Source organism: Ascaphus truei, chromosome 4 (assembly GCF_040206685.1).
Source record: "Ascaphus truei isolate aAscTru1 chromosome 4, aAscTru1.hap1, whole genome shotgun sequence".
In the NCBI taxonomy this organism is placed as follows: domain Eukaryota; kingdom Metazoa; phylum Chordata; class Amphibia; order Anura; family Ascaphidae; genus Ascaphus; species Ascaphus truei.
The window spans coordinates 296,586,365-296,613,174 of record NC_134486.1 but is presented as its reverse complement, the minus strand read 5'-3'; the positions used below and the strand labels follow the sequence as shown (position 1 = coordinate 296,613,174).

General features: G+C 44.5%; 1 protein-coding gene across 2 annotated transcripts in view; it reads right to left on the bottom strand.

Moving 5' to 3' along the window:
* Positions 1–9,874: 9,874 nt before the first annotated feature.
* Positions 9,875–26,810, bottom strand: part of LOC142493539 (amine sulfotransferase-like) — a 62,514-nt gene continuing 45,578 nt past the window's right edge. For both annotated transcript variants that reach the window (XM_075597711.1, XM_075597712.1), the window contains exons 4-7: positions 24,886–25,012; positions 24,397–24,491; positions 18,628–18,808; positions 9,875–10,354 (exon numbers count right to left, since the gene is read on the bottom strand). In XM_075597711.1, the coding sequence (XP_075453826.1) occupies positions 10,227–10,354; positions 18,628–18,808; positions 24,397–24,491; positions 24,886–25,012 (531 nt within the window). In that variant the 3' untranslated portion in view covers positions 9,875–10,226. The remainder of the gene's footprint in view (positions 10,355–18,627; positions 18,809–24,396; positions 24,492–24,885; positions 25,013–26,810) is intronic.

The following is a 26,810-nucleotide window of genomic DNA, read 5'->3' as shown; positions in this document are numbered from 1 at the left end:
ATTCTTTGTGGAGCCAACACAAACAGCTTGTGCAAGGAAGAGTTAACTAAGAATCAATAGTTCTCTGATAGGAAAGCACATATTACAGAATAGTGATGCATCTATCCATAAAGAAAACAATTAATGGTTTCAAAATAAAAGCCTGCCATCTTGTTCCTCTCAGCTCTCATGTAAAGCAAATAACAGAGAAACAAAGAACTTTGCTCGAAGTGACTGCTTTAATATTTTAGGAAAAAATGTCTCCTTGTTGTTGGATGCTACTTAGGGATTAGATAATTTAGAAAAAGACAAAGCTGAGAAGAGAAAAAAGTAATCCCTTTTGCATTTAGTGTACTCTAAACAATGGTGAAAATATATACTGTACATATGTACAGTGTTTACTATAATACGGTGGAGGATATTGAATGATTGCACTGTAATTATATAATTATCTTGCTTGTTAAAATTGACCTTTTATTATTAAATCCTTAAATGAAATTGGTGACCAGGCTGTGAAAAAAAAAACCCTGGTCCTCACAGTATTATAACAATTTGCAGCCTTAGAAAACCGTATGCAGGCTGCTAGCAAACTACAGTAAGAATGTACACAAGAAAACACTTTGTGGCGCTCTAGCACTCAGTGATAATAAGGCGCATTGATAGCAGTGATTACAGTAAAATATAGTAGCAGTGATTAGTGCATAATAAATCCAAAATATGCCTCCACTCAACCCTTTTTTAGACTGTTTAGCAAGTCTAATCCAAACATATACATTATCTCCAAACAATGAGGGGAGCGGTGGCTGTACAAAAATAAAAACTACATAGAGTAGTAACAGTGGTGAAAAGAAGGTAAATCTTCTAAGGTCCTTCTCACACTTTGGACAGTGTGGGTATCCGGTATGCTCAAAAGATAAGAAGAGACAACAATAGTGTAGATGGAACAGACGATTTACTCCCACACAAAACCCCTGATTCAAGGCTTACATCAAGTCAGAAATAACAAGCAGTAGTGTTTGTGTCCCGAGAGCCGAGTGTGCTGCAGACTTGCTAAAGGCTGGTGCAAAAGATATTGCAAGCTTCATAAAAGCATTTTATTTTAGTTTAACTGCACAGGATTGATGCCGACGGAGACTCCACGGGGGGAGGGGAGGGGGGTTTATTGGTAGGTACGGTTGTAGGTATTTTAATGTTTATTGGGGTAAAGGGATTGGGTGAAGGGAGTACTTGGCCAAGGGTGGGTGGTTAGGCCTACCGGTGGGTAGCAGGAGAGGTTAACCCCATTACCATAGCGGTTATGAAAGGGTTAACTCATTCCGCAACCTTTCCGGAGGCCTAACTACCCACACTGAGCCAAGTACCCCCTTCATTCACCCCCTCTGTAATTATAGCGGACTTTGAAGTACTTTGAAGTACTTTGTATTTACCTTCTCGGTACCCACACTGATCTTATCACTTCGGATTACTCTGTGGTCAGATATAGGAGTGCTCCAGCAGGTCACTTTAGGGCACTATAGGCTGCACACATACTAGTCCATTGGTTCACCTGGCGGCACTCCGGTTCTGAAGGCATGCGATCGGACACCTTAGGGTACCTCCTGAAGAAGTGTCATATGACGCGAAACACGTAGAGGTGACATCATCACGCAGCAGAGAGCACACGTGGCGACGTGAGCCAAGGTAGCTGCGGTCATCCCCTAGCTTTGTACGGGGTGCAGTCTCGATCCAGTGTAAGCTGTGACCATCTAGCAACATCATTGGACATTTTTCCATCTTTTGAGCCGTGGGTTTTGGATTAGTGGAACCCCCGTTAGCGCTTCGGTTTTGTGGATGTTTGGGTCTACGAGGATCCCATTTTATTATGTAAATTTTATTTAGTCAATTTATAAAAGTTTTAATGAATTTTGACTTATTGTGTGTTTTCTCTTTTTGCGCTTCCTTTTTTATGTATGATGCGATCAGACACACATGATGTCCCCTCACCTACCGGCCAGCAACCAGTGGACTCTGTATCTCTTTTACACTAGCTGCTTGATTGGGGGCTATACAGCTTGCATTTTCCACCCCATGGCAACTAGAGAATGTTTCCACACTACCAGGATGGCTATTAGTGTCACCTGGCAGTCCTATCGCTAGCCTGCATGTTAATTGGTGTTAGCATCCCCAGTGTATTCAGTAGATAGCGCCTAGATTGCACATTATTACTGTACAGCCACTATTATACAGTATCACCTACACATGCTTAGCACAGGTCACATTTTCTATTGTGTGATGCCTTGCACCAAGTAGTAAGAGACAGTAGGCTCCCACCTATGTGCTAAAACTAGGCAGACCTGACAAAGGTATCTGACTTAATATACACAATCTTGGAATAGAGGGTTGCTATCATATAGACACCAGTTCAGCTTTAGTTGATAAACAACAAATCATATTATTTTCACTCATTAAAAAGATAGTGGACAATAAATTCCATCGAGCTCGCTCATGGAGATTAAAACCCATGACCTTGCAGGTGATAGAATCTATACTAACCTATCACGCATGCTGGATCCTGAACACTTAACATAGTGTCTACATAGCAGGATCAACTTTTTGTGTTTAATTTTTGTTTTAACGACCTTTATTTTAATTGGATATCAATAAAGTTTGTTTTTAATTTTTTCACTAACCATCCGGGTGTTGATAGAGTGCGCATAATAGGTTACATTTTTCTGTTTGTTTTCATGTTTATATACCTACCTAGGGAGCACCAACATCACAATTCAAACTGTTAGCTGTTGCGGGGGTCACTTGGTAGTACCCACTGAAATGCCAGATAATTGATTCAGTGGGTCCCCTTAAACAAGGGGGCAATAGGGAAGAACGATTGCTCCAGTGAGAAAGTGGATGAATTTTTCTCCTTGATACTATTCAACCAAGGAGGAAGAATGAATCTTTGGATTTGAGGTGTTTTCTATCAAACAATTGTGTCCAAGAGATTGTTGCAAAAATGTTATCCTTTTTGGATATGTATTTGTTATGTTTACAATATAATTTGCAAAATCCCAGATCCACCTACAGTACTACTTTGTAGAGTAGTCCACATTGATTTAAACCAATCATAAGCAAATATTTCTTTATTGGGAACACTTTTTTCTTTGTCACATGAGGTTGCTTATGACTCCAGGATTGGCTGGAGATACTTACTTTTAAAGTTCTACATTTCTCATTTGAGGTCTGTTACCTTATGTTGGGGAATAGAGGGGGGTAGAGCATGCAGGGGGGCGCAGACGGAAAAGTTTGCGCACCCATACTCTATAGTGAGATTTAATTAGAGTGCATTATGGCCTGTGATCCCTAGATGGCGATAGAGCTACATGTATACCGCACAGAGATTTGAGAGAGTTGTTTTTTTGGTTACCAAGACACTGTGGGGCTTATGCAGAGAGCTACTTTAATGAAAGCCGCAACGGCAATATAGTCGCCACATTATTGCCGTTTATGTTCGCCGTATGCAGAATACTCCTTTACCGCTGTGAAAACTTAGGGGCCTATGCAGAGAACTGCGAGAATGGCCATTCGCCAGACTTAAAACTCTCCATGGAACAAAAAATATAGGGGTAAAGGCCCCCAATCAACCAGTGCTACAGAGCATATTAATGACCCACTTTTTGATTAAATTGTCTTCCTGCACTTGAACCGGATCACAGGGTGTGATGATGCATGCTTGAGGCTGTAAGCATTTAACCCCTAGATGGCATAAGGTCTAGCAGAGATATGCAGAGTTGTAAGGGGGAAGTCCTGGAACCCCCCCCCAAGACCTCTCCAAAGTCTCTGAACGGAATAAACCTATGTGCCTGGGGCAGCTCTCATGGGGCAGCAATTGTACTCACATATGACGACCGGTTCTGTGTGCTCCAAAGCTGAAGTAGTAGACAATGTGGAAAACGCTTGTTCCGGTGGGAAGAAGCAGATCAAGAGAAAGCCCAATTACTGGGTGAAACGCGTTAGAGATGCAGGGGTATGCTTCCCCTCCTCTTTTTATCCATGCCGAAATAAAGGAATCGTTATACATAATTCAATTCTTTCTGCATCGTGGTGCCCGCTGATCTGCTTCTCCCCACCGGAACAAGCGTTTTCCACATTAAAACTCTCCATGTTTTTGGTGGATTCCCCTCGCAGTATGCAGGAAGGTGCCCATATCTGTGAGAGGAATCCGGCAGAGAGATGGCGAGCCCTGGCGAGAATGGCTCCGCTGGCGAAATCTGTCAGCAGAGAGCGAGATCCGCCTCTCTCTGCACAAATCTCGGCGGCAAAAAAAAAATGTGTACATATCAATAGGATTGCTATTGTAGATGTGCAGGGGGTCTCCGGGGATGAACCGCGTTGGTTTTATGTCCGGGGACCACCTGCTTCCCAAGATACAGGCCCCGTTATGAGGTGCCGGTATCTCCTATGCATTGAGATAGCCCGATCACGTGACGCGGGACATTTCCATTCATAGGAGATACTGGCACCTCATAAAAATTAGCTTATGACCTAATTTGGACTTTGTTATTGCTATAAAAGTAAATGTATAGAATTACAGAACAGGAATGAATAACATTTTATAAATTGTATAAGTTAAGATCAAGAGCATTAATTGTTGATTACCAATCCCCTCCTGTACACCAGGGCAAGCAGTTACATCACCAAGGAAGTAATAGGTCAGAATCGGACATTTGTTGACAACCGCCTCGCTGCACAACACACTGACATCTCTGAGGGAATTTGTGGATATACTAAATTCAAATTTACACAACCTTAGACTTACCTTGGTCTCAAGTGAATCCAAACTTGACTTCCTTGACATTACCATAACTAAAGACACTAACGGCAAATTGGATACCACGATTTTCAGGAAACAGACTGCAACGAACAGTCTACTTAGGGCTGACAGTCAACATCCTAAACATGTAATTAAGGCCATTCCTACAGGCCAATATCTTCGCCTTAGGTGAAACTGTTCAACCTTAAGTGAGTTTAAGGATAAGGCCAAGGATATGACCCAATGATTCATCGAACGTGGACACTCAAGGACTAATCTGAAAAAAGCATATAATCGAGCCAATGACACAAATAGGACACAACTCCTAGTGGACAAATCACACACTAACAACTTCAATGAATATAAACCGATCCGCTTTATTGATACATTTAGTGACCAGTGGGGTTCAATCTTCAGAATATTTAATAAATACTGGCATATACTACTTGATGCTCGAGACTTGCAGGGGGCAATATCCAATACACCCAAGCTCACCAGTAGGAGAAGCCGTAATCTAAAGGACATCCTAGTGAAGAGTCATTTTCAAGTAAAACCACATACAACCTGGATTGACAAGAAACCCATTGGTTCATATGCATGCGGCCGTTGCAGGGCTTGCAGATACGTACCTAAGAGGACTGAATTCATGGACTCTAATAAACAGCGAACATTTAAAATGAATGAATTCATTAATTGCGTCACAGAGGGAGTGATTTACCTGATAGTTTGTGCCTGCAGCAAATTATATGTAGGGAAAACCTTCAGACAATTTAAAAAGAGAATCCTTGAACATTTGGGTTCCATTCGAAATGCCACAGACACACCACGTAGTAAACGAACACAATGGCAATAGTGATCAACTAATTTTTATTGGTATCCAACATATTCCTTGGGGCCAACGTAAGGGTGACTGGGACAGGATACTGTTGCAGACTGAGTGTAGATGGATTTACACACTTGATACACTCAGTCCTACTGGTCTCAATGAGGGCTACATCTACAAGTCCTTCCTGTAAAACACAATATTATCAAGCAGGATATGAACTATCTATCTAAGTGTTTTAAAGGGGGAACCGGGTATACAGATAATTTTAGAGTCCGTTTTGACCTACTGGGCGGACGACATAGGTCAGCACAGTCCTACACTACCCATACCTACCTGTCATGCATCAAATGTGGCCCCCATTCAGACCTATGACCTCTGTCTCCAGCTACACCCATCCACATGTACCTGAATCGCCTGTGTATTCACACTTACGCGTTCAGATATTGGCCCCAGGGTATTATGTATAAAGGGACTTGTGGTCACTACCTTCAGCTATACCTTTCGAGTGCACATTTGTCCAATAAATCTAATTAGGTGTATTCATTTAGTCTATTTGGGCGTGCTTTACCTTGCATCCAAACAGCAGTGTATTCCTGCATAGATCCAATATATTTGTGTGTACATAACAATGAACCTAGCCACAGCACAATAAGGGTTCAGTCAATGATATTTCCTTTTAAACCCCTTGAGTACAATTATCTATCCCTTAGGCTGTCAATCACCGTTTCACTGTGTGATTGGCGAGATTCTGTGCTTCGCCCCGTCCTATGGGTATTTAGAGTGACAGTGTTATTCAGTAGGTTACCTCCTACCATGAGAAAGCGCCAGCCCCGAGCGCGAAACGTACTTCGGGATGACGTCATCGCGTTGACGTCGGAAGTCACGGGTGAGACTGCTCCAGTACCGGGGAGGGAGAGGGTGTATACCGGAGTCTGTGGTATAGTCAGCTGTAGCCCTTGATACTGCTCTGCAAGGGCAATTGTTGGCATTTGTTGGTTTACTATTGTGGGATGCTGTTTACTCCCATGACGGCGGCAGTAATCGCTTCAATAGTGCTATTATACTGATCATGGCACTTCTAACATTGCTACACTGCTGATGTATGCTGATATGGGACTCTGTGTTCACTGTGACTGTACCATACACTATACTGTTACACCCTCTTATCTGATTTAGGAGGAGGCTATTTTATAGGTTTTGAATATTGGCATTCTTCCTACCTATAGATACTCCTATACCTACCTCCTGTTTTATATCTTTTCCCCTGTACTTTGAGCAGCACTATCAGGAGGGTTCAATTTATGAACCAAATATATCTGTATATATAGCAATTAGCCTCCTGTGATCACCCACACCTTGTGTTTTAGATGTTTTTAATGCTTACTGATTTTTTGCATCGTTATAGTGTATATATAATATTAATAAAAGTTTATTTTTTTGCCTATAATTAGGCTTTTTAGTGGTAATTGTTCACTCCTAGAATTGGGTTCGATTACAAGTTATCTCCCCCATAGCCTATTTTGATATATGTCAGGGAGCATTTCACCCCTGCTACTACTTATCATTAGCCTGTTTGTGCAGTGGTAAAAGGGATCTGTGGGAGACTTTCTTTGTCTTCTTGTTTACTTGCTACACCAAAATGAGTGCTCATACCTGTAGTAGCTCCTTCCCCCTGGCTTCCTTTAAAAGCAGAGCAGATAAGCTATGTACAGTATGAGCAGTGAGCAGCTAAAAAGTATTATGTGACAGCGATGTACCAATCAACTGGTTTAGCTCACGTTGCAAGAGCCGCAGCATAGAAAAGCAGTGGTTGTGGATTTTAATCCTTTAGGTCTGACACCATTCCAGTCATTAGGTTGGTGCCTTAGGCTTATCAAACTCTATATAGTTGCTAGGGAAATCATATTAGGAACTGTGGGATGGCATAGCATATATTTCCCAGCTAGGTGCCTCACGTGTGCTCCTTTTTCAGCACAGGCATGTCTCTCTAATTTATTTGGATGGACAATTGAGGGGATCTATATACAGTACAACTGGAGACACTACTGTACTAAAATCTCTCTCTATCGTTGTATTCAATGGCAGAGTTGAATAAATCTGCTCATCTTTTTTATTAATCAATCCGCAGATGCATTGTGGTGGGGGTGGTGCTGATTTTGACTAAGCAATCCTTGGAATTCCAGGAAACATATTTTGACTGGTTCGCCCATCTCTAGAAAACAGAAGTCAGCCTACATGGTCAGGTCTCCATGTCCAGGTAGTGTTGTAGTCAGATCTACAATGTTATTGATTTATAGTAGACTAATTCATTACTTTCTATGACTCTGCAGTTTAGATTGTTAACTTGATAAGGAACTCTTTGGTGCTAATTCTGCAGGTTGCGGTAGTGCCAGTCCAGCGCTATCGCACAGAAGGCCTCATTGAGTTTAAGCTACGACAGATTGCAGCCTGCAGAATAAGAGCAATTGTATTATCTCTCTTCAATATGTATAGGGCTGTGTACACTGTAAGACGTTATAGAAAATACTTCTCTAAAGATTAGCCCCTCATCTTTATTTGTGATTATCTATAACCATATACAGAAAATAAGCCAAATCCTCAGTGAAATCATGTTTTTCTATCCAGATCTGTTTCTTAAGGAGCTTATTCCCCATCTGGTTGTAGTGGGCTTTGCCTGACACCTAGGGGCAGTTTATACAATTGACATGCAGAAAAACAAAAGAAATGTACCATACCCATTCTGCCTATTCCGGCATTGAACCTATGAGGGATGTTCTGAAAATATTTGCAATTCACATGTGTTGTAGATTATGTAATGTTGTTATTGAAAGGAATATTATTGTGCATGTAAATAATAGTACTGTACTGTCTATGCAGCTGTTGTGTACATTAAAATGATGACAGTCAAAGTAACAATTACTTATTTATGTCCTGTCAAAAACTATTTTTTTTTTAAATATTATGCAGTTACCCCGAAAGGCTTTAGGATTGATATGTGAATCCCACTGCATAATAATCCCATAGAACCAAACAGGGCGCTACTTTGCATAGAACAAACAGATTCAGTAAACAATATTGGGGTGTATAAGACAGAGGAAATTCACATTGCAAACTTTTGAGAAATAGAGATTTTCTAGGAAATAATAACTTCCCTCCATTAATTGCTACCCTCCCCAGACTTGTCTGCAAGTCCAATCTTCACTATCCTCCAGAATCGAATAGTATTTGTCTTATATGCCATTATATTGTTCATGGCATATGTTTGTTGTGCAAAGTAGTGCCCTGTTTCTTTGGTTCACTGTTTATCACTACTCTGTTGGTGGCTGTACTTGGTATTCACAACAAGACTTGCAATAGGGTAGAGTATTATTTATTTATGTCGTTAGTTATTTTTAAATAGAATATATTTCAACTTTTATTTATTTTATTTATAACTAGAATATATTTCAATTTTGGAAAAACAGCAAAACAGTATTTTCTAAAAGAAATTTGAGAGGCACTAATTTAAACCAAATTTTCCAAGAAAAGCTAGAAAGGGCTTAGAGTTGCATTAACGATTTGGATGCATTGGAGAAACTAGAAAGGGATAGATATGGTAACCCTTAAAAAATACTGTAATACTGTAGATCTTAAAAAAATTAGGAAGATGTTTTATGAAAACTTGGTATCCCATAGATAATTGCTTATGCAAAATTATTAAGTTACTGATATCCTAACACAGACAATGGGGCCTATGCAGAGAGCAGCGCTATTTCGAAATTCGCCATTTTTTGGAGAAAATCGCGCAGAAAGCAGCAGAAAATGGCGAGTTCCGAAAAACGCGCCAATTTTTCTTTTCTATTTGTAAAACTCGCCTCGCGGCTGGCGAGAACCTCAATCTCACCAGTTTTAAAAATATCCGTATGCAGAGAGGCGCGAACGGCATCTAGCGGCTGTTCGCGCCAATAAAATGGCGCGATTGTCTCCTTTTTGCCTCGCCATAAAAAACTGGCAAGAAGCTGCCGCTCGCGGCCATTGCAAAGGGAAAAAAAAGGCGCGAATTTGTTTTTACACGTTTCTGAAGCGCGCATCTCGCCAATTTAAACTCGCCACACGCATCCATGTTAAACATAGCAGAATTCGCACTTTTCTGCATATGGAGAATAAAACTCTCCAAAAAAGCTACTTTTTAATAAATTCGCCAATTTTAAAATTCGCTGCTCTCTGCATAGGCCCCAATGTCTTAATTATTTGGATGATAGGATTACTGTAATTAAGGAAATTAAGGTCAAATTACAACTGCCTATTGATTCTGCATATTTTATTAAGAAAGATTGACAAAACCAAAAAAAGGTTAAATACACTAAAAGAAATCAAAGATATATATATATTTTTAAAGAGGATGATTATGCAAATGGAGGTTACAGAAATTGGAAGACAAGATGCAATACATGACAGCAACATTCTGTAATATATAGACATAGAAAAATCTTTGCACCATACTCTGGTGATACAGTATGGGGGAGAGGATAGAGTACCACAAAATGGTGAAAGGATGCATTTTCAGGATCCAAACAAGGATAGAGTCCAACGAGTTTTCCTAGGACATATACAGCACATGAGACTAGCAAAGAGATTACATTAAATACAAATGCTTCACAAAGATTTTTCTTGACTATCCCAGATGAAGTCAAATGGCAAATCCTTCATTTTTTCCTGAAATATTTTGTCAAAACTTTCACTTTGTGCCACAGTCATTACATTTTTCCAGTCCCCAACAGTGCCTGTAGACACAAAACAAACAGTCATTGATAAGACTTTAGTCAGATGCAAAACCAAGTGTTGGAGCCGTTTTATGCAAATTCTATGGACATATTGTTTACATAGTTGTTCTGAAGTGTAATGGGTATATTTCACAATTAATTAATATTAATGAAATAATATCAGCATTAATCTTACTAACCAATGTTTGTTATTTGTATATTCTTCCACAAATCTGGCCAAAAATTATTTTCCATGTCAAATAATAGCTATGTCCTTAAAGTTTATTATTGGCTTGTAACATTTCCATGATGGAAACACAAGCTTGTTGAGTATAGTTGTTAATGCATAAATAATGGAATCGAAAGGTCACGGTAGACCAGACCTAATTCACGCCGAATATACTGGGCACTGATTGAACAGGACAAAATGATAAAATAAACTGAAGATTTATTCCCTTTCGGGCAAACACAACACTGTAACACAAATAACACTTGAAAATAGCACTTACGGTAAAATAACAGGGTGAAGTATCCGAGAATAACACTGGCTAGTGTAACACCTTTCTCCCCCCCCCCCCCCAATCGCAGATAGAGGCCATGTGGGGAAATCTACACTTGTGTTACCGGGTGTGGTGCGTTACCTGATAGGCTCACAGAAGGCCTGAACCTCCGCCACTGGGAGCCTGGGGTTACCTGATCATTCGTACACAGCGCCTCCACCTGTAAGGGTTCCCACCTGAGTGGGATGGTCCTCTTACAGGAACCACAATAATAAGACACGCACACAGTGTATGCTAACAACTGTTTTACTATTGCTACTAATAACCTTGGTACCCTGTACCACACAGCAGGATGTATATAAACACACACATGGAAGTGCACCGGGTGCACACATCACCATAGATATTCCCCAAAGTACCTGGGTGCTGAACACCAATTCCCTGATGTTCCTTATGTCCAAACCCACCCAACATGTTGGAGATAGCGCTATCCCTTAACGTGTTGGTGCACTACTATAGATACCTGCCCGGGCTCCAGCCACGGTTGCCTCAATACAACTGGATTGGATCCGCCTGATCTGACGAGACGTCCTCCTACGCGTGGGGTGAATTCCAGCGTGGATAATATCACCAGGCACTGCATCGTCTCCACCTTGAGTGGATCCGTCTGCAGCCGGCAGGCCGCAGTCACTGCTTGGCGGGGCCTCCGTGAAGATAGTCTCTATATATAGAGGGTCTGAGCCCAGACCCAGGAATCAGGTTGTGCTCCACTGAGTGTCTCCTTACTTAATTAAACAGCAAAAGGGGCAGATCTCCTTCCTTAAGGCCTGTCCCTGAAGCAACCAACAAACTGGGGCAAGGGTAACTGTATCTGGGGCCTATGGGGTTAACTGGCCTAGTGCAAGGGGCTACTGCTCCCCTGCACCCTCACTTACTCAGCTCCCTGCTCCATCTGCCGTTACTCTCAGCCCGCAAAATGTATCCATTCCTGTGGCAGGACGGCCTGTAGCCGAGGTCAGGGAACAGTCCACACGTGTAGTTTCAGGGTAAATGAAAACGTTCAGTGGCTTTATTTCTCCACAGCAACATAACATGCGGGTACAATGTCCCTTTAAACAAACAAATCCTGCTCCACACTGGGAGGGCTGACTAACACAGCAGGCCTAGCTAGCAGGCTGGCTGGCTAAACCAGAACCAAACCATAAGAGTCTTTTAAGCAGTTAGAAAAACAAATGAAAAAGTCTTACTTTGGTTGCAGTAAGCAGTTTGATGTATCTGTCTGGCTAACAGCACATATCCATGTGCTCTGGTCTGAGAGAGCCAGCTACTGCCAGTCACAAGATCCTTTTCTGCCTTCCTGGCTAACAGGTGTCAGCTTGCCTCCTGATTTCCTAACTTCCACCTGAGTTAACCCTTATGAGTGCTGGATGAAGCACTCAGACATATGTCTCCCAGGCGTAACTGATAGGAGTTGACTTCACTCTGTAACATACCTCCCCTGTTTGTGTGTGGCTAGTGTCCCACACGGCTAAAGCCCGACCCTCCACTCTTTCTCTTGACAAAAAATCAGCATTTCCATGGTCCTTTCCTGGTCTATGATGAATATCAAAAGAGAAGGGTGGGAGGGCCATATACCACCTGGTCAACCTTGGGTTCGTGTCCTTCATGGTGTTTAACCACTTCAAGGGCGCATGGTCAGTGACCAGGGTGAAGTGTACTCCGGCAACATAATGTCTCAAGGCCTCAATTGCCCATTTTACAGCGAGGCACTCCTTCTCAATAACGGAATACCTCACTTCCCTTGGGAACAGCTTCCGGCTGATAAACAGTATGGGGTGTTCAACACCATCAAATTGCTGAGACAGCACTGCTCCCAGTCCTACCTCTGAGGCATCCGTCTGGATGATGAAGGGCTCTTTAAAATCTGGGCTCTGAAGAGCGGGGCCCTCTGAAAGGCACTTTTTTAGCATGTCAAAGGCGTCTTGGCACTCGCAAGACCATTTAACTTGGGTCGGGGCACTCTTTTTTGTCCGATCTGTTAGGGGTGCAGATATTTCTGAAAAATTGGGGATAAACCGCCGGTAATACCCTGCTAACCCCAAAAGGGAGCGGACCTGTGTCTTTGTCTGTGGGGTGGGGACTTCCTTTATGGCGGCCACCTTGCTAGCTAGTGGCCTTACTATCCCTCCCCCAACGGCATAGCCCAAGTACTTTGTAGTGGATTTACCCAGGGCACATTTTTTTTGGATTTGCAGTGAGCCCTGCTTCTCTTAAGGACATTAGGACTGCCCTTAATCTTTTTATATGAGACTGCCAGTGTCTGCTATAGATGACAATGTCATCCAAGTAGGCCGCGGCATATGCCCTATGGGGTCATAGTACCTTGTCCATTAACCTTTGGAACGTGGCTGGAGCCCCATGTAACCCAAATGGCATAGTGACGAATTGGTATAAACCGAGAGGGGTGGCGAAGGCAGTTTTGCATTTGGATTCTTCCGCTAGAGGTATCTGCCAATATCCTTTCGTGAGATCTAGGGTGGAGATATACTCTGCTTTACCAAGACAGTCAAGCAATTCATCCACCCTAGGCATTGGATATGCATCAAATCTGGATACAGCATTTACCTTTCGCAGATCCACGCAAAACCTCACCTTCCCATCTGGTTTAGGGACCAACACGATAGGGCTACACCATTCGCTGTGGGATTCCTCAATCATGCCCAATTCCAACATGTCTATTATCTCCCTCTCTACCAGGTCTTTTCGGCCCTCTGGCAATCTATAGGGACGGGACCGTACTTTTACGCCAGGTTCTGTCTCAATCCTATGGGACACTAAATCAGTCTGCCCTGGCAGCTCCGAAAAAACATCTGGGAACTGGTCACATAATTCTAGTAGGTCTGACCTTTGTTCCGTTGTTAACTGCGCTCCCATGGGAACCTGATGGTCATTGTACGTACTACCCTTTGGAAGCTGTGGACCCAAATCCGTCTCTCCTTCCTGAGGGTGGATGAACAGCAATCTCATCGTTTTCCAGGGTTTCAGGAGGTTCACGTGGTAGATTTGTTTACCCTTCCTGGAATCTGGTTGAGAGATCTCATAGTTCACCTCCCCGGTGCGGCGGAGAACTTGGAAAGGACCCTGCCACTTCGCAAGGAGTTTACTCTCTGATATCGGTAGTAGTAGCATCACTTGGTCCCCAAGTTGGAATACCCTCAAGCGAGCATTTTGGTTGTACTGCCTCTCTTGACTTTCTTGAGCAGATTTGAGGTTTTCCTTAGCAAACCGACCTATCATGTCTAGGCGGTTTCTAAGGTCTATGACATACTGAAGCGTATTCTTGGAGGGGGAGGGCTCCTCCTCCCAGGATTCCTTCAGTAGGTCGAGAATACCCCGAGGTTGGCGTCCATATAGGAGCTCAAACGGGGAGAAGCCTGTGGATGATTGGGGAACTTCTCGTACCGCAAATAACAGGAAAGGGAGAAGTTCATCCCAAGCTCGCTTTTCAGTGTCCACAAACTTCCTAAGCATGGTTTTTAAAGTACGGTTAAACCTCTCTACCAATCCATCAGTCTGAGGATGGTAGACTGAGGTCCGGACGGATTTTACCTCCAATAACTTCAGGACATCCTGCATTAACTTTGCCATGAAATTTGCTCCCTGGTCAGTTAACATTACTTGGGGAAGTCCTACCCTACAGAACAGTTCTAACAGCCTGTGGGCAACCTGTTTAGCAGTGGCTGATCTCAGAGGGAAGGCCTCAGTATATCTGGTGGCATAATCTACAACAACGAGTATAAATTTATGTCCCTTCGCAGAGGGTTCTAAAGGTCCGACCAGATCTACCCCAATTCTCTCGAATGGGACGGCTACCAAGGGCAGAGGGACCAAGGGAGCCGGCTTCTGTCCCTTTTGGCTAGTTAACTGGCATTCAGGACATGTCTCACATAGTTTCATGATGTCACCATGTATGCCTGGCCAGTAAAACCGGGACGAGATGCGGTCCGTGGTCTTATCTCTGCCCAAATGACCACCCCATGGGAGAGTATGGGCTAGGGTGAACACTGTTTTAATTAACCCCTTAGGGACTAGCATCTGTCGAATGACCTCCCTTGTTTGTGTAACCTTATTCACATGATATAGGATGTCATTCAACAGTTCAAAATGTGGAAACACTCTTACACCTTGTTCATCCATTATCTTGTTGTTGACCTGTACCACCTTCTCATATTGTCAAGCCAGAGCTGGGTCTTCCCTCTGCCTCTGACGGAAGTCAGGAAGATCCAGGTCTGGCAAATTTCCCGTATCTATCTGTTCCCCACCCTGGTCATCCCCGGCCATGACCTGCAGTCCTTTGGGCTGACTAATGTTACCAAGAGTCCCAGCCTTTTTTAACCAGTCCTCTTTTTCCGCACGTCTCTGTTTACGTGTCTTTGGGACGTGGTGTCTACGGGGGAAAATGTCTGGGGAAAAAGGAAACAAGTCTCCGGGCTTCTCTGGTACCAGAGAAGTAGGCTCCGTAGGAGTAGGGGCCAACAATGTTTCAAAGTAGGGCCAGTCTCGGCCAAGTAGAACAGGAGCAGGTAGCCAAGGAGCAACTCCCACTAGTAGGCTAGTCTCTTGATCCTTGATATGCAGTAAAACGTTCGCCGTCGGGTATCTCTTTGTATCCCCATGGATACATTCGATATTCCAAGGAGAGTCATAGGATAGTCTGTTGCTTGGAATTAGGCCCTCTAGGAACAGGGTTTTTCCAGATCCCGAGTCCAGCATGGCTTTTACTATTTTCCCCTCCAGAGATGCTGGGACTACCCAAGGATTGTGGTCCCCTCGGAGACAAGCTGTGGCAGTAGTTCGGCCATATGAACAGTCCATTTCCTCATCTCCAGAGTCCGCAAACTCGGTCGTCAGCGGAAGCTCTCGACGGGGCTCGGTGTTTGGACCTCTCCGCTGTTGGATGGGATCCTCCCTTCTGGTTGGTGGTGGTATCCTCTCCACCAGATGGGTGACAGGAGTCCAGGTTCTCGGGGAATACTGTGGATGGCGGCCTCCCTTGAGTGATCCAATGGCCTCGGTCCCGGGACGGGCATCTCTGCGGGAGTTTGTACCAGGAACCCTCCGAGATGGGAAAGGGTCTTCCGATCGGGTTGACTGGATCTCCCGAGCTGGCGGGTTGTAGACCCCTCGATTGTCTGCTCTCCTGCCTCTAGCATCACCGCCGGAAGCAACTGGTGTTTGCACAGACCGTTCCCAGCTATCCTCTTGGGTGTCGTCGCCCAGGAAGTTTTCCACCAAGCAGCCCGCTGAATCCAGGGAAAATGCAGCGTGTCTTTTAACCCAGGAGCGGGAGGAGGGGGGCAGTATGAACTGCTCAAGCACAAACTGTTCAAGGATCTCTACCTTGGTATGCTTCTCTGGTTGTATCCACCTGGTACATAAGTCTACTAAGCGGTGGGCTACGACCCGGGGTCTGTCTTTGTTTGCATATTTGACTATCCGGAACCGCTGTCGGTAGGTCTCTGGAGTGAGGCCTAGGCGATCCAGAATAGCAGCCTTTAGTTTCTGATAGTCCATGGCCTCGTCTGCTGGAAGAGCCTGGTAGGCTGCCTGAGCTTCCCCTATGAGGAGTGGAGCCAGAGTCATTACCCAGCGATCAACTATCCAGCCGTGGGCCGTGGCTACCCTTTCAAAAGTGAGGAGAAATGCCTCTGGGTCTTCGGTTGGCTTCATTTTAGGCAGCATCACCGGTGGGTTATTTGGAATAGCTGGTCTGCCTGGGGCTGGGCCTTCAACTAGTAGTTGGAGTAGCTTTTCCTCCCGCCGGGCCTGTTGCTCATCTTGCTGGGCCTGTCGCTCATCTTGCTGGGCCTGTCGCTCATCTTGCTGGGCCTGTCGCTCAGCTTGTTTCTCTGCTAGCTGGAGCTGTTGCTCAAGGAACTGAGAAAAAAATGTCTCCATTTTTTTTTTGTGTGGCCCTTCAGATACAGGGGCCGTCCAAGATCCCACTTCTGACACCACCTGTGGCAGGACGGCCTGTAGCCGAGGTCAGGGAACAGTCCACACGTGTAGTTTCAGGGTAAATGAAAACGTTCAGTGGCTTTATTTCTCTACAGCAACATAACATGCGGGTACAATGTCCCTTTAAACAAACAAATCCTGCTCCACACTGGGAGGACTGACTAACACAGCAGGCCTAGCTAGCAGGCTGGCTGGCTAAACCAGAACCAAACCATAAGAGTCTTTTAAGCAGTTAGAAAAACAAATGAAAAAGTCTTACTTTGGTTGCAGTAAGCAGTTTGATGTATCTGTCTGGCTAACAGCACATATCCATGTGCTCTGGTCTGAGAGAGCCAGCTACTGCCAGTCACAAGATCCTTTTCTACCTTCCTGGCTAACAGGTGTCAGCTTGCCTCCTGATTTCCTAACTTCCACCTGAGTTAACCCTTATGAGTGCTGGATGAAGCACTCAGACATATGTCTCCCAGGCGTAACTGATAGGAGTTGACTTCACTCTGTCACAATTCCCCCTTACCAGGAATCCTTGAGCCTTATTGGCTGTTCTGGAGCACCTGGTGTTGTTGCCCCTTAGCCTCATGGGAATTGTAGTCCCGCGGAGGCTACAGATGAATTGGGGCCGCGTGCGCGATCCCACTGCGCATGTGCGACTCTCCAATGGCCGCCGCAACTCCCGCACTCCATCTGCGCATGCGCGACCACCGCACATGCACGCATATACAATGGCGGCCCCCGCTAGCCGGGTGCGCCACAGAGCCTCCCAAGCCTAGGAGCGCTTTATGCTCCGGCCCCCACCTTTGCCGACAGCCGGCGGGTCCGTCGCTGGCTCCGGCGGCACCCGCGCCCGCGCTGCGTTCACGGAGGGGGTCTCTGGGAGCCCAAAGGGACCAGGGCTACACAAGCAATTCTCCCTCGCTGGATTAGAGTCACAAACCACCAACTACGAACAGCGAACACTCTACAACTCTGGGGTCGGGGCAACTGCCTCTTTATAGGGTTTGAATTCCAATCACAAACAGGCAAGGAACTCTGGGAGGAAGCAGGAGTGCCCCCACCTGGCAACACCAAGTCTAGGGATGAATGGCTGGGCATTGTCTAACCCATAGGAGGGGTTGATGGCAGATACTTAATGTTATCTGGCCCATCCCCACTCCTTATGGCTCTGCAACTTGATAGTCCTGAATATCTCCAGACACCTTGACAACAAAGCCACTGGACGCCCTTTGAAGTCAGACTCCCAAAGCTCCCAGTTCATCCTCAATACACATTTATCTGCAGACATCTCACCTGATTAAATCAGAGGCCCCTCCATACAAATGTAACTCACATGCAAATCCCATTACAAGTCTGCTATCTGAGAAATTAGTACATAGTCACATAATCCCCTGAACACTTTGCAATGCTGACTCCCAAATTACATCACAGTGCTTCCCCATAGATTACAAAACACTTTACCTCATTTGCCTGCTTAACTAGACTTGGGAATTGAATTCACAGGGAATAAAAGTGCTTTGGAATACACATACATAGTACATTATACATTAACCCTTTCTCTTCCCAGACGAATTAGGGGTAACTAGCCGGGTATAACCCCTGTATTACAGGCCAGATTACCCCTGATCGTCACAAAAGGCATCAGTAAAATAAAGTAAAACATACTGAAATTCAGAGCAATAACCAATGTTTTCGGCCAACAAGCCTTTCATCGGGGTCAACAAGTGGCCTCGGTCTATTGCTTCTTTAATAGTACACGATGGACCAATTTTAACAAGCTTTTACCTTTGCGCAAAAAGTCTCCACGGTCTTTGTACATAATTTTTTCTGGCATGGATTCATTATTTGCAAGTGGATCCATTTTCATCTGCTTGAATGTTGCTTTCTTCACCACGGTATCCAAGGACTCATCATCTAACTCTTTCCCCACAAATTTGCAGATTTGTACAACAGTGGATCGCAGATCCTGAAAATATAAGATTTCTTAAATACCATACAGTATAAACACCTCATGCTCTGGTTTCCCAGCGAAGCATGAACATATTACACTTGTAAAATATGAGAAGAAAGCCGATTATTAGTAACCTGCTTTCAATTATGAGAGTTTATTGTCCATAAATTACATTTCAACCACAGTGAGTGTGTGGAAAAAGGTAATCGGAACAGTCAGCAGTAGCTAATATAGTAAAAAGCGAAGAAGCAGCTATATATGTAAGAAGAAACAAAGCACTGTAGTAGAAATAGAAAATCTAATGAGAAAACAAAGTAACTAAAAAAAGGATAGGTGCATTTATATTTTTATTTATTTTTTGAACCTGACGAAGCTTGTGATCAGGCGAAACGCGTAGCTCCTGTTTTGGACCCCCAGCAGTCACCGTAGGAGAAGCGGAGTAAGTGACGTCACAGCCCGACCACGGACACGGGAACCAGGGATACCATCTGGAACTGTCATCCAAAACAACTCCTGCTGCTGCCAGGGGACCATCTTTTTTGTAAGTGATTCATTCATTTAATAAATTACTGTTTTTGTGATACATCTGCCTCGGAGGGGGAGTCCACCCACGACCCTGGGAGTGCTGGAGGAAGGGACACCCTGACTGGACACAATCAAGATAGTTGTATCTGTATCTCTCTCTCTCTCTCTCCTATTGTCCGATGGGGGCATCTGACATATGAATCGGGCTATTTAACCCCTTTCAGTGCCAGTGCCATCACCTGCTTTTGAACATACAACTACAGTAATATCACCTTTTTCTTTATGTGCATATTTGTACCGAGACGAGGTGTGGATTGATACAGATAGACTCTGCAAGCAAGACTGCAGAGCTTCTCTGAGGATAAGCACTCACGCATGGCCGTGTGAATGGATTATTATTATATCACTACCCTCATTCCATTTGAAGGGGGGTCTGTGAGTTGGGGATTTTTTCCCTCTCACTGTATATTGCCTACACACATTATAGTTCTTTACCCCTGATTGATCTATATTTGTGTGTCTATCCATACCGAGGAAGAGACTGCACGCCAGCAGCAGGGAAGAGGAAGAGACGGCACGCTAAGAAGGTGCTCACACAAGGCCGGGGGAGTATTTATTATATATTACACCATATCCTCATTTGTTATTTTCCCACTATTGGTGGTTCTTTTGGGTCTGAGACTCCTCGAACATCAAATACACTAGTTCAGACTTTTGTGTAATAGGTTTTATTGTCCATACTGTGCTCCCCAACCTTTTTTGTTTTTCTTCTATTTACTAAGGATCCTGGAGGGGTTGAGCCGCAGGAGGAAACTCCACACCAAAAGGGTGATATTATTCCCCTCAAGTAGGTACTTCCTTTATTAATCTAGAGAGCGCCCAGGTATCTTCTGTTTTTCTAGGTGCATTTATGGTACTGTATGCAGTACATTCTTGCTTAAACTTGACCGCACTTTACTATTAGAAAATTACAACTTAAAAATTGCTTTGTTTTCTTAAAAAGTCAATGACATCAATTAGACATACACCATCTTAGCAAGGTCAAGATCCAGGCCCTCAGTATTATGTATTTCTATACTTAATTGTGCTAACTAGAGCACTACTGGGAAAGTGACCTCAAACACAGCAGTAAACAAAGAAGTCCCAATGCACAGCCAATATGACACATTATTTAATTCATTTCTATTTGTTTTATCTTATCATAAGTATGGGTCATTTAGTTACATTTTTGGGCTAAACATGTTAAGCCGGCAACCACGTCAAGGTTTTCAGCAGGTACCTACACTACCAATGTTATACTGTGTCCTTTGTATTTCCTCCACTGCATAGAGAAAGGAAGAAACAAAAGGATAGGCAATAGCATGTTATGCATGGCATGTATGTGGTGCCAAGGGCACGGTACGTGTGAGTTGAAACTAGTTAAGAACACCAGAAGTGCCCTGATAAAGAGAAGAAAACAAAAATCTTGAAAGATGTGCTAGAGAAAAGAAAATACTTCAAGCTTATTTTGCAGCAAAGGTTAGCAGCACCTTTCTCCTGGGGGGAAGAAATCTCTCAAAGATTACTAGGATTATCTGTGTGTACTTGGATCTAGTGATTATGGTGTGGAATGGATGAGCTGAAACTATGAAACGTAGCCTGAAAGAGCTGCTCTCATCTGCAGAGAACCAGCATGCTAAGGGTTAACACCTGCTTTTGCTTAGCACTATGAGACCTATTCTATGAGCCTCGATAAGCCACTTATCGAGCACTTATCGGCCAAAATGCCTACTGCTAATCAGTAAGACTCAATAAGTGGGCGTTAAAGGCCTGAATCGCCAAATTTTTTATCCGTCATAAAAAAAATTGCCGGGTGAGCGGCGATAAGCCACTTATCGGCAGGTTCTGAAACTCATGCAATTATAGCAGCCGTGATTAGCTTATCGAGGCCTATCGCGGCTCTAGAATGGCGAGTTTCTCCCAAAATCGGCACAAATAGACTTTAATGGGCAAATTCAGCTGACAACGGAAGTAAGCCTCCCTGTTCCTATTGATCATAACAAAATATTCCCATTATAGCTCAGAATATCACACCATCTACCACCAGAGGGAACAAGAAAGTTCCTCAAATGGAATAAAAGTGAAGCAGCTCATTGGAGAAGTGGGGAATGACAGAAAGGCTTTGTCCCTTCACTTTTCGTTTATTAGTTGTAGCTGTATTTCGAGTTCTAAATCTTGAATGTTTTAGTGTAATATAAAAGCTTACAGTATGTAGTGAAAAGTGAATTAAACTACAAACCAAGCGCTCAACCTATTGTGAATATAGTGTATACAATAATAATTAAATTAATTGTAGTGAATAACAAGATATTAATGAAAATAAGTGTGATAAATAATATATCCAAACTATGTGAGGATAACCAATTAACACAATAGTCCACCAACCACCAAAATGAGGGAGGGTATGGGAGATAAGGAGGCTGCCTAGGACTATAAACAAGCTATTCCATATAGCTATAGACAATTGTTTGGTACAGAGAACGAAGTCCTTGGCGCACTATCAAGTGCATAAACCTGATATATAAGTCCTGATTCTTTGTCTTGAAGAAACAGTTCATGGATTTTCACAGTCTGTCCTCTTGTTTTTCTTCCGATATTGGATATCTTGGGTTCCCGTGTTCTTGTTTTTTTCTTTTTCCTCCCTCCTCTTTTTCCTCTGAGTCCTCTGTTCTTTTCCGCCTTGTGGAGCGAGGAGTATCTTGTCTCCCCACTAAATTGTTTGTCTCGCTGTCTCTCCTTGTAGGGAAGTCGTGCTCCCTGTTGTGATCTGATATGGAGAGGTACTGGATGAGAGGGAGGACTCAAGAATCACGCCTGGGGTATCTGGGTTACGGTGGAGTCATCAATTGCAAGTGATAAATCCGGTATAGCTTTTTCTCAGGTTTTGTCAGCATTCAGGTTTAGAAGTTTCCCCTGTGTCATGAAAGCAGCTCTGCTATTTCTTCTGGCAGGCTCAAGACGTAGTCCCCATGTCAGGCAGGCTCAAGACGTAGTCCCCAGAGCTGCTTTCAAGACACAGAGGAAACTTCTAAACCTGAATACTGACAAAACCTGAGAAAAAGCTATACCGGATTTATCACTTGCAATTGATGACTCCACCGTAACCCAGATACCCCAGGTGTGATTCTTGAGTCCTCCCTCTCATCTAGTACCTCTCCATATCAGATCACGACAGGGAGCACGACTTCCCTACAAGGAGAGACAGCGAGACAAACAATTTAGTGGGGAGACAAGATACTCCTCGCTCCACAAGGCGGAAAAGAACAGAGGACTCAGAGGAAAAAGAGGAGGGAGGAAAAAGAAACAAACAAGAACACGGGAACCCAAGATATCCAATATCGGAAGAAAAACAAGAGGACAGACTGTGAAAATCCATGAACTGTTTCTTCAAGACAAAGAATCAGGACTTATATATCAGGTTTATGCACTTGATAGTGCGCCAAGGACTTCGTTCTCTGTACCAAGCTTACAGTATGTGTTTAAAATACCGTATTTCCTCGATTCTAAGACGCATTTTTTTCCCCATTTTCACATGTCTGAAATAGGACTGCGTCTTAGAATCGATGTTCTAAAAAAAAAAAACAGCTAGGGGGCACTGCTGGAGATGCCGGCCGGGTCTTCTGTGTGCAGCAAACTGCATGGCGGCGATCACGCCCCCCCCCTCCCCCTCGTTCAGAGAGATCAAGCCCCCCCTCCCCCTCGTGCAGAGAGATCACGCCCCCTCCCCCTCGTGCAGAGATCACGCCCCCCTCTCTCTCCCCCTTCCTCTCTCTCCCCTCTCTCTCCCCTTCCACTTACTCTACCCCTTCCCCCCTCTCTCTCCCCCTTCCCCTCTCTCTCTCTCCCCCTTCCACTCTCTCTCTCTCCCCCTTCCCCCCTCTCTATCTCCCCCCCTCTCTCTCTCCCCCAGAAAAAAATTCTGCACATTTAATATAGTGTGTTTTTTTTCCCCATTTTTTTTTATTAAATCAAGGGTGTGTCTTAGAATCGATGGCGTCTTAGAATCGAGGAAATAGGGTATAAATAAAGGGCTACATATCAATAAAATAACTGTGAACTCAAACTTCTGGATTTACAGGATTTCTTCTGTGCTGCCATTTTCGATGTTCTGCATTTCCCTGCTGTATAAATGTCACTGATGTTGTCAGAGGAACCATATCGTGAGCTTGGGCCTTATACAAATTGTTTTTAAGCCTTCCTAATGTTAGTCTCTTTAAAATGAATGGAGCAGAACTCTTCCCCAGCACTGATAAAAAACTGCTCAGCATATTTAATAATGGTCTTGTTGTCTGATCTGAAAATTACCTCATTGTCCAATTGTCTACTTGAGGCCAATAAAGAGAACCCTAAAGCAGCAATCCTGTTCTTCTTTTACTTACCTTACCAAGGTAGTTTCCCAAAGCGGAACCTCGCTCCACAACCTCCGGATCTCAATATATTTGTTTTTTTGTGCTGTTTTTTACACACACATACACACAAACACACACACACAAACACGCACACACACACACACACACACACACACACTATACACTGGCGACACACTTTATTCGAGCTCGGCTAGTCCCACGAATTCGGCTATACCCGGGTGTATTGAGGTTTGTGACTGTTTTCTGCCCGAGTGCATTGAGTTATTTTCAAGGCAGGGATTGAAGCATTTTATTCCAGCTGGCTGCAATACTGCACAGTATATATATATATATACTGCATTACAATTCATGAATTTATGCCATCTGGTAGACACGCGAAGCATTGCAGCCTATTAAATCCTAATCATTATCATTTAACAAATCAGCCGCCCGTCAGCCAGGCATGAACCCAGGCTGGGAAGGCAAATGCAACGGGGCTTGTCAGAGGTGAGGAGCGGCGCATTCCAGGTATCTGCCAGGTACAAACTGGGTATTTGCTCGAATAAAGTGTGTCGGTGCAGTAAATGTGGCCGCATTGTCACCAATAGAAACTTACAAAGGCCACTGGAGTGATTGACCCTACGGCCATTTTCTACGGAATATAAAATGAAAAAGAAAATTGCATTTTACCTTGATCATGTCTTCATACTTTATGAAGAGGATATTGAAATCGTCCTTGTGGGTATACCATCCTCGCAAATGATCAAACCAGGAGCTACCAATAACTGTGGAGGAAAAATTTTGAGTTACATATTGAATCCTTTTTGTTACTGCACAACCAATCCTTGCTGTAGTGTGTGGACATATACACATACGCAGTGTTCGACAAACCCATGCTTCCCGGTCTCGGGGTTGTGGACCCATAGCACCGCGTTATAACGGGGTTCAGCTGTTTGTGTATGTATATGTGTATATGTATGTATGTATGTATGTATGTATGTATGTATGTATGTATGTATTTATGTACAGGTATGTATGTATGTGAGAACTGTATAGAAGTCAGCATGGTCTCTTTACTGCTTTAATTCTGTTATACAACCAATAATGATATTGTCTAATGGGCAGTTAAGGTCTCAAAAATTGTAAGCATTTATTCTTGAAAAAAAAAAAAAAGGTTACCGTCTCCAGCTAAAAACTTCTCCATGAAGTGCTCAAAGTTTGGTGACTTTTTAATATGGACAATCATATTTTCAAAATGATAGTAAGAGTTCATAACATCCTTTGGATTCCTGGTCACATATATTACCTTAAAGAAAAAGAAAATAGTGCAGTATTGAGGCTAGAACCATCAGAAATATATATATATATATTTTTCTAATTTACAGAGTACCCCAACTAACTGTACAGATGTAATATAGAAAACCACCTACAGCACTACGTTGTGGTTTAATAGCATTTCATTTGTTAGCTGGGATTCACCGAAGAATACGAAGTACACATGTTTCAAATTACATTTGTTGCTGTGAATCTTGTAAGTTTGACAGCTTGTATTGTATCAACTATCTGATGGTCCCATAAAAGGTATCTTAATACTTACTTTACTCCATACTTGTCCCTCCTTTGTTACGTTACTACATGGAAGAAAGACCAACCTAGCTGCCCACGCTTCTATTACCATAATACAAATACATGTATAATTTCACTTTGCTTTTATCTGTATTTGAGATGGGAATTTATACAAACCAATCAGTTAAACAAGGTGAAACGGCTGTTTTATATACTAGCTGATATACCCGGCGTTGCCCGGGATAGAATTTTCCCGCTCCACCTCGCTCCGCTCACCCCCTAACTCAGCTCCCCCTCTCTCTCTCCTCTCCCCCTCTCTCTCCCCATTGCCCTCTCTATCTCCCCTGTTTCCCCCCCCCTTCCCCTTTCGCCCCCCGTTGACAGCAATCTGGGCCCCCCATGCACATGAATGCGGCCCTCCCGCATTCAAAGCTGGGGTCCCCCACCCGTTCAAGGCTCCGCGCCCCCCTCGCAGCTCTGTGTCCCCCCCTTCACATTAGTAATTTCCCCCCCTTTGACAGGTCTGTTGCCCCCCCCCGTTCACAGTCCGCCCCCCTATTCTCAGCTCTGTTTCCCCCCCCTTCACAGATCCTGCCCCCCCTTCACAGCTGTGTCCCCCCCCTGCGTTGACATGTGCAATTCCCCCCCCTTTCACAGGTCCACCCCCCCATTCTCAGCTCTGTTCCCCCCCCCCCTTCGGTCAGGGGCCGCCCCCCTACCTTCACATCTCCAATTCCCCCCCCTTCAGAGCTCAGTAGGGGAGTGGGTGAGTGGGTTGAGTGGGTGGGTTAGTGACTTTCGTGAATTTTAGTGACTGGGTGGGTTGGCGACTGGGTGGGTGGGTGACTGGGTGGGCGACTGGGTGGGTGGGTGACTGGGTGGGCGACTGGGTGGGTGAGTGACTGGGTGGGTGACTTTTAGTGACTGGGTGGGTTATCTCTCACCCCCCTGCATCTCTTCCCCCTGCTGCATGTCTGCCCCCCCTGCATTCACCCCCCCTCTGTCCCCCATATTTATGCGGCGACGGAGGCTGCAGGTAGGAGCCGGGGGAAGGGAGAAGCGGAGAGAGCGGGGGGAGCAGCCTCTGGGTGGGGGGTCTGGGCTCTGGGGAGAGGAAGCAGTGAAGGGAGAGCCGGGTGAGTGGACCCTGGGGAGGGGAACCGGGGAAGGGAGAGCAGGCTCTGGGGGAACCCCAGTGCATCTCTCCCGCCCACACATTTCCCCCCAACACGCATCTTACCCCCCCACGCATCTCACACCACGCTCACGTACCTCACCCCCCTCTGGCCCCCATACCAGAAGCGGCACCGGAGGATTCAGGTAGGAGCCATTGAAGGGAGAGGGGGAGAGAGCGGGGGGAGCGGGCTCAGGTGGGGGAGGGGAGCCGGGGAATCGAGAGCCAGGGGAGCGGGCTCTGGGGGGAGAGCGGGGAAGCAGGCTCTGGGGGGGGACCAGGCTTGGGGGTGGGGGACCAGGCTTGGGGGCGGGGGACCAGGCTCGGGGGGGGGAGAAGGGAGAGCCGAGTGAGCGGTCTGTGG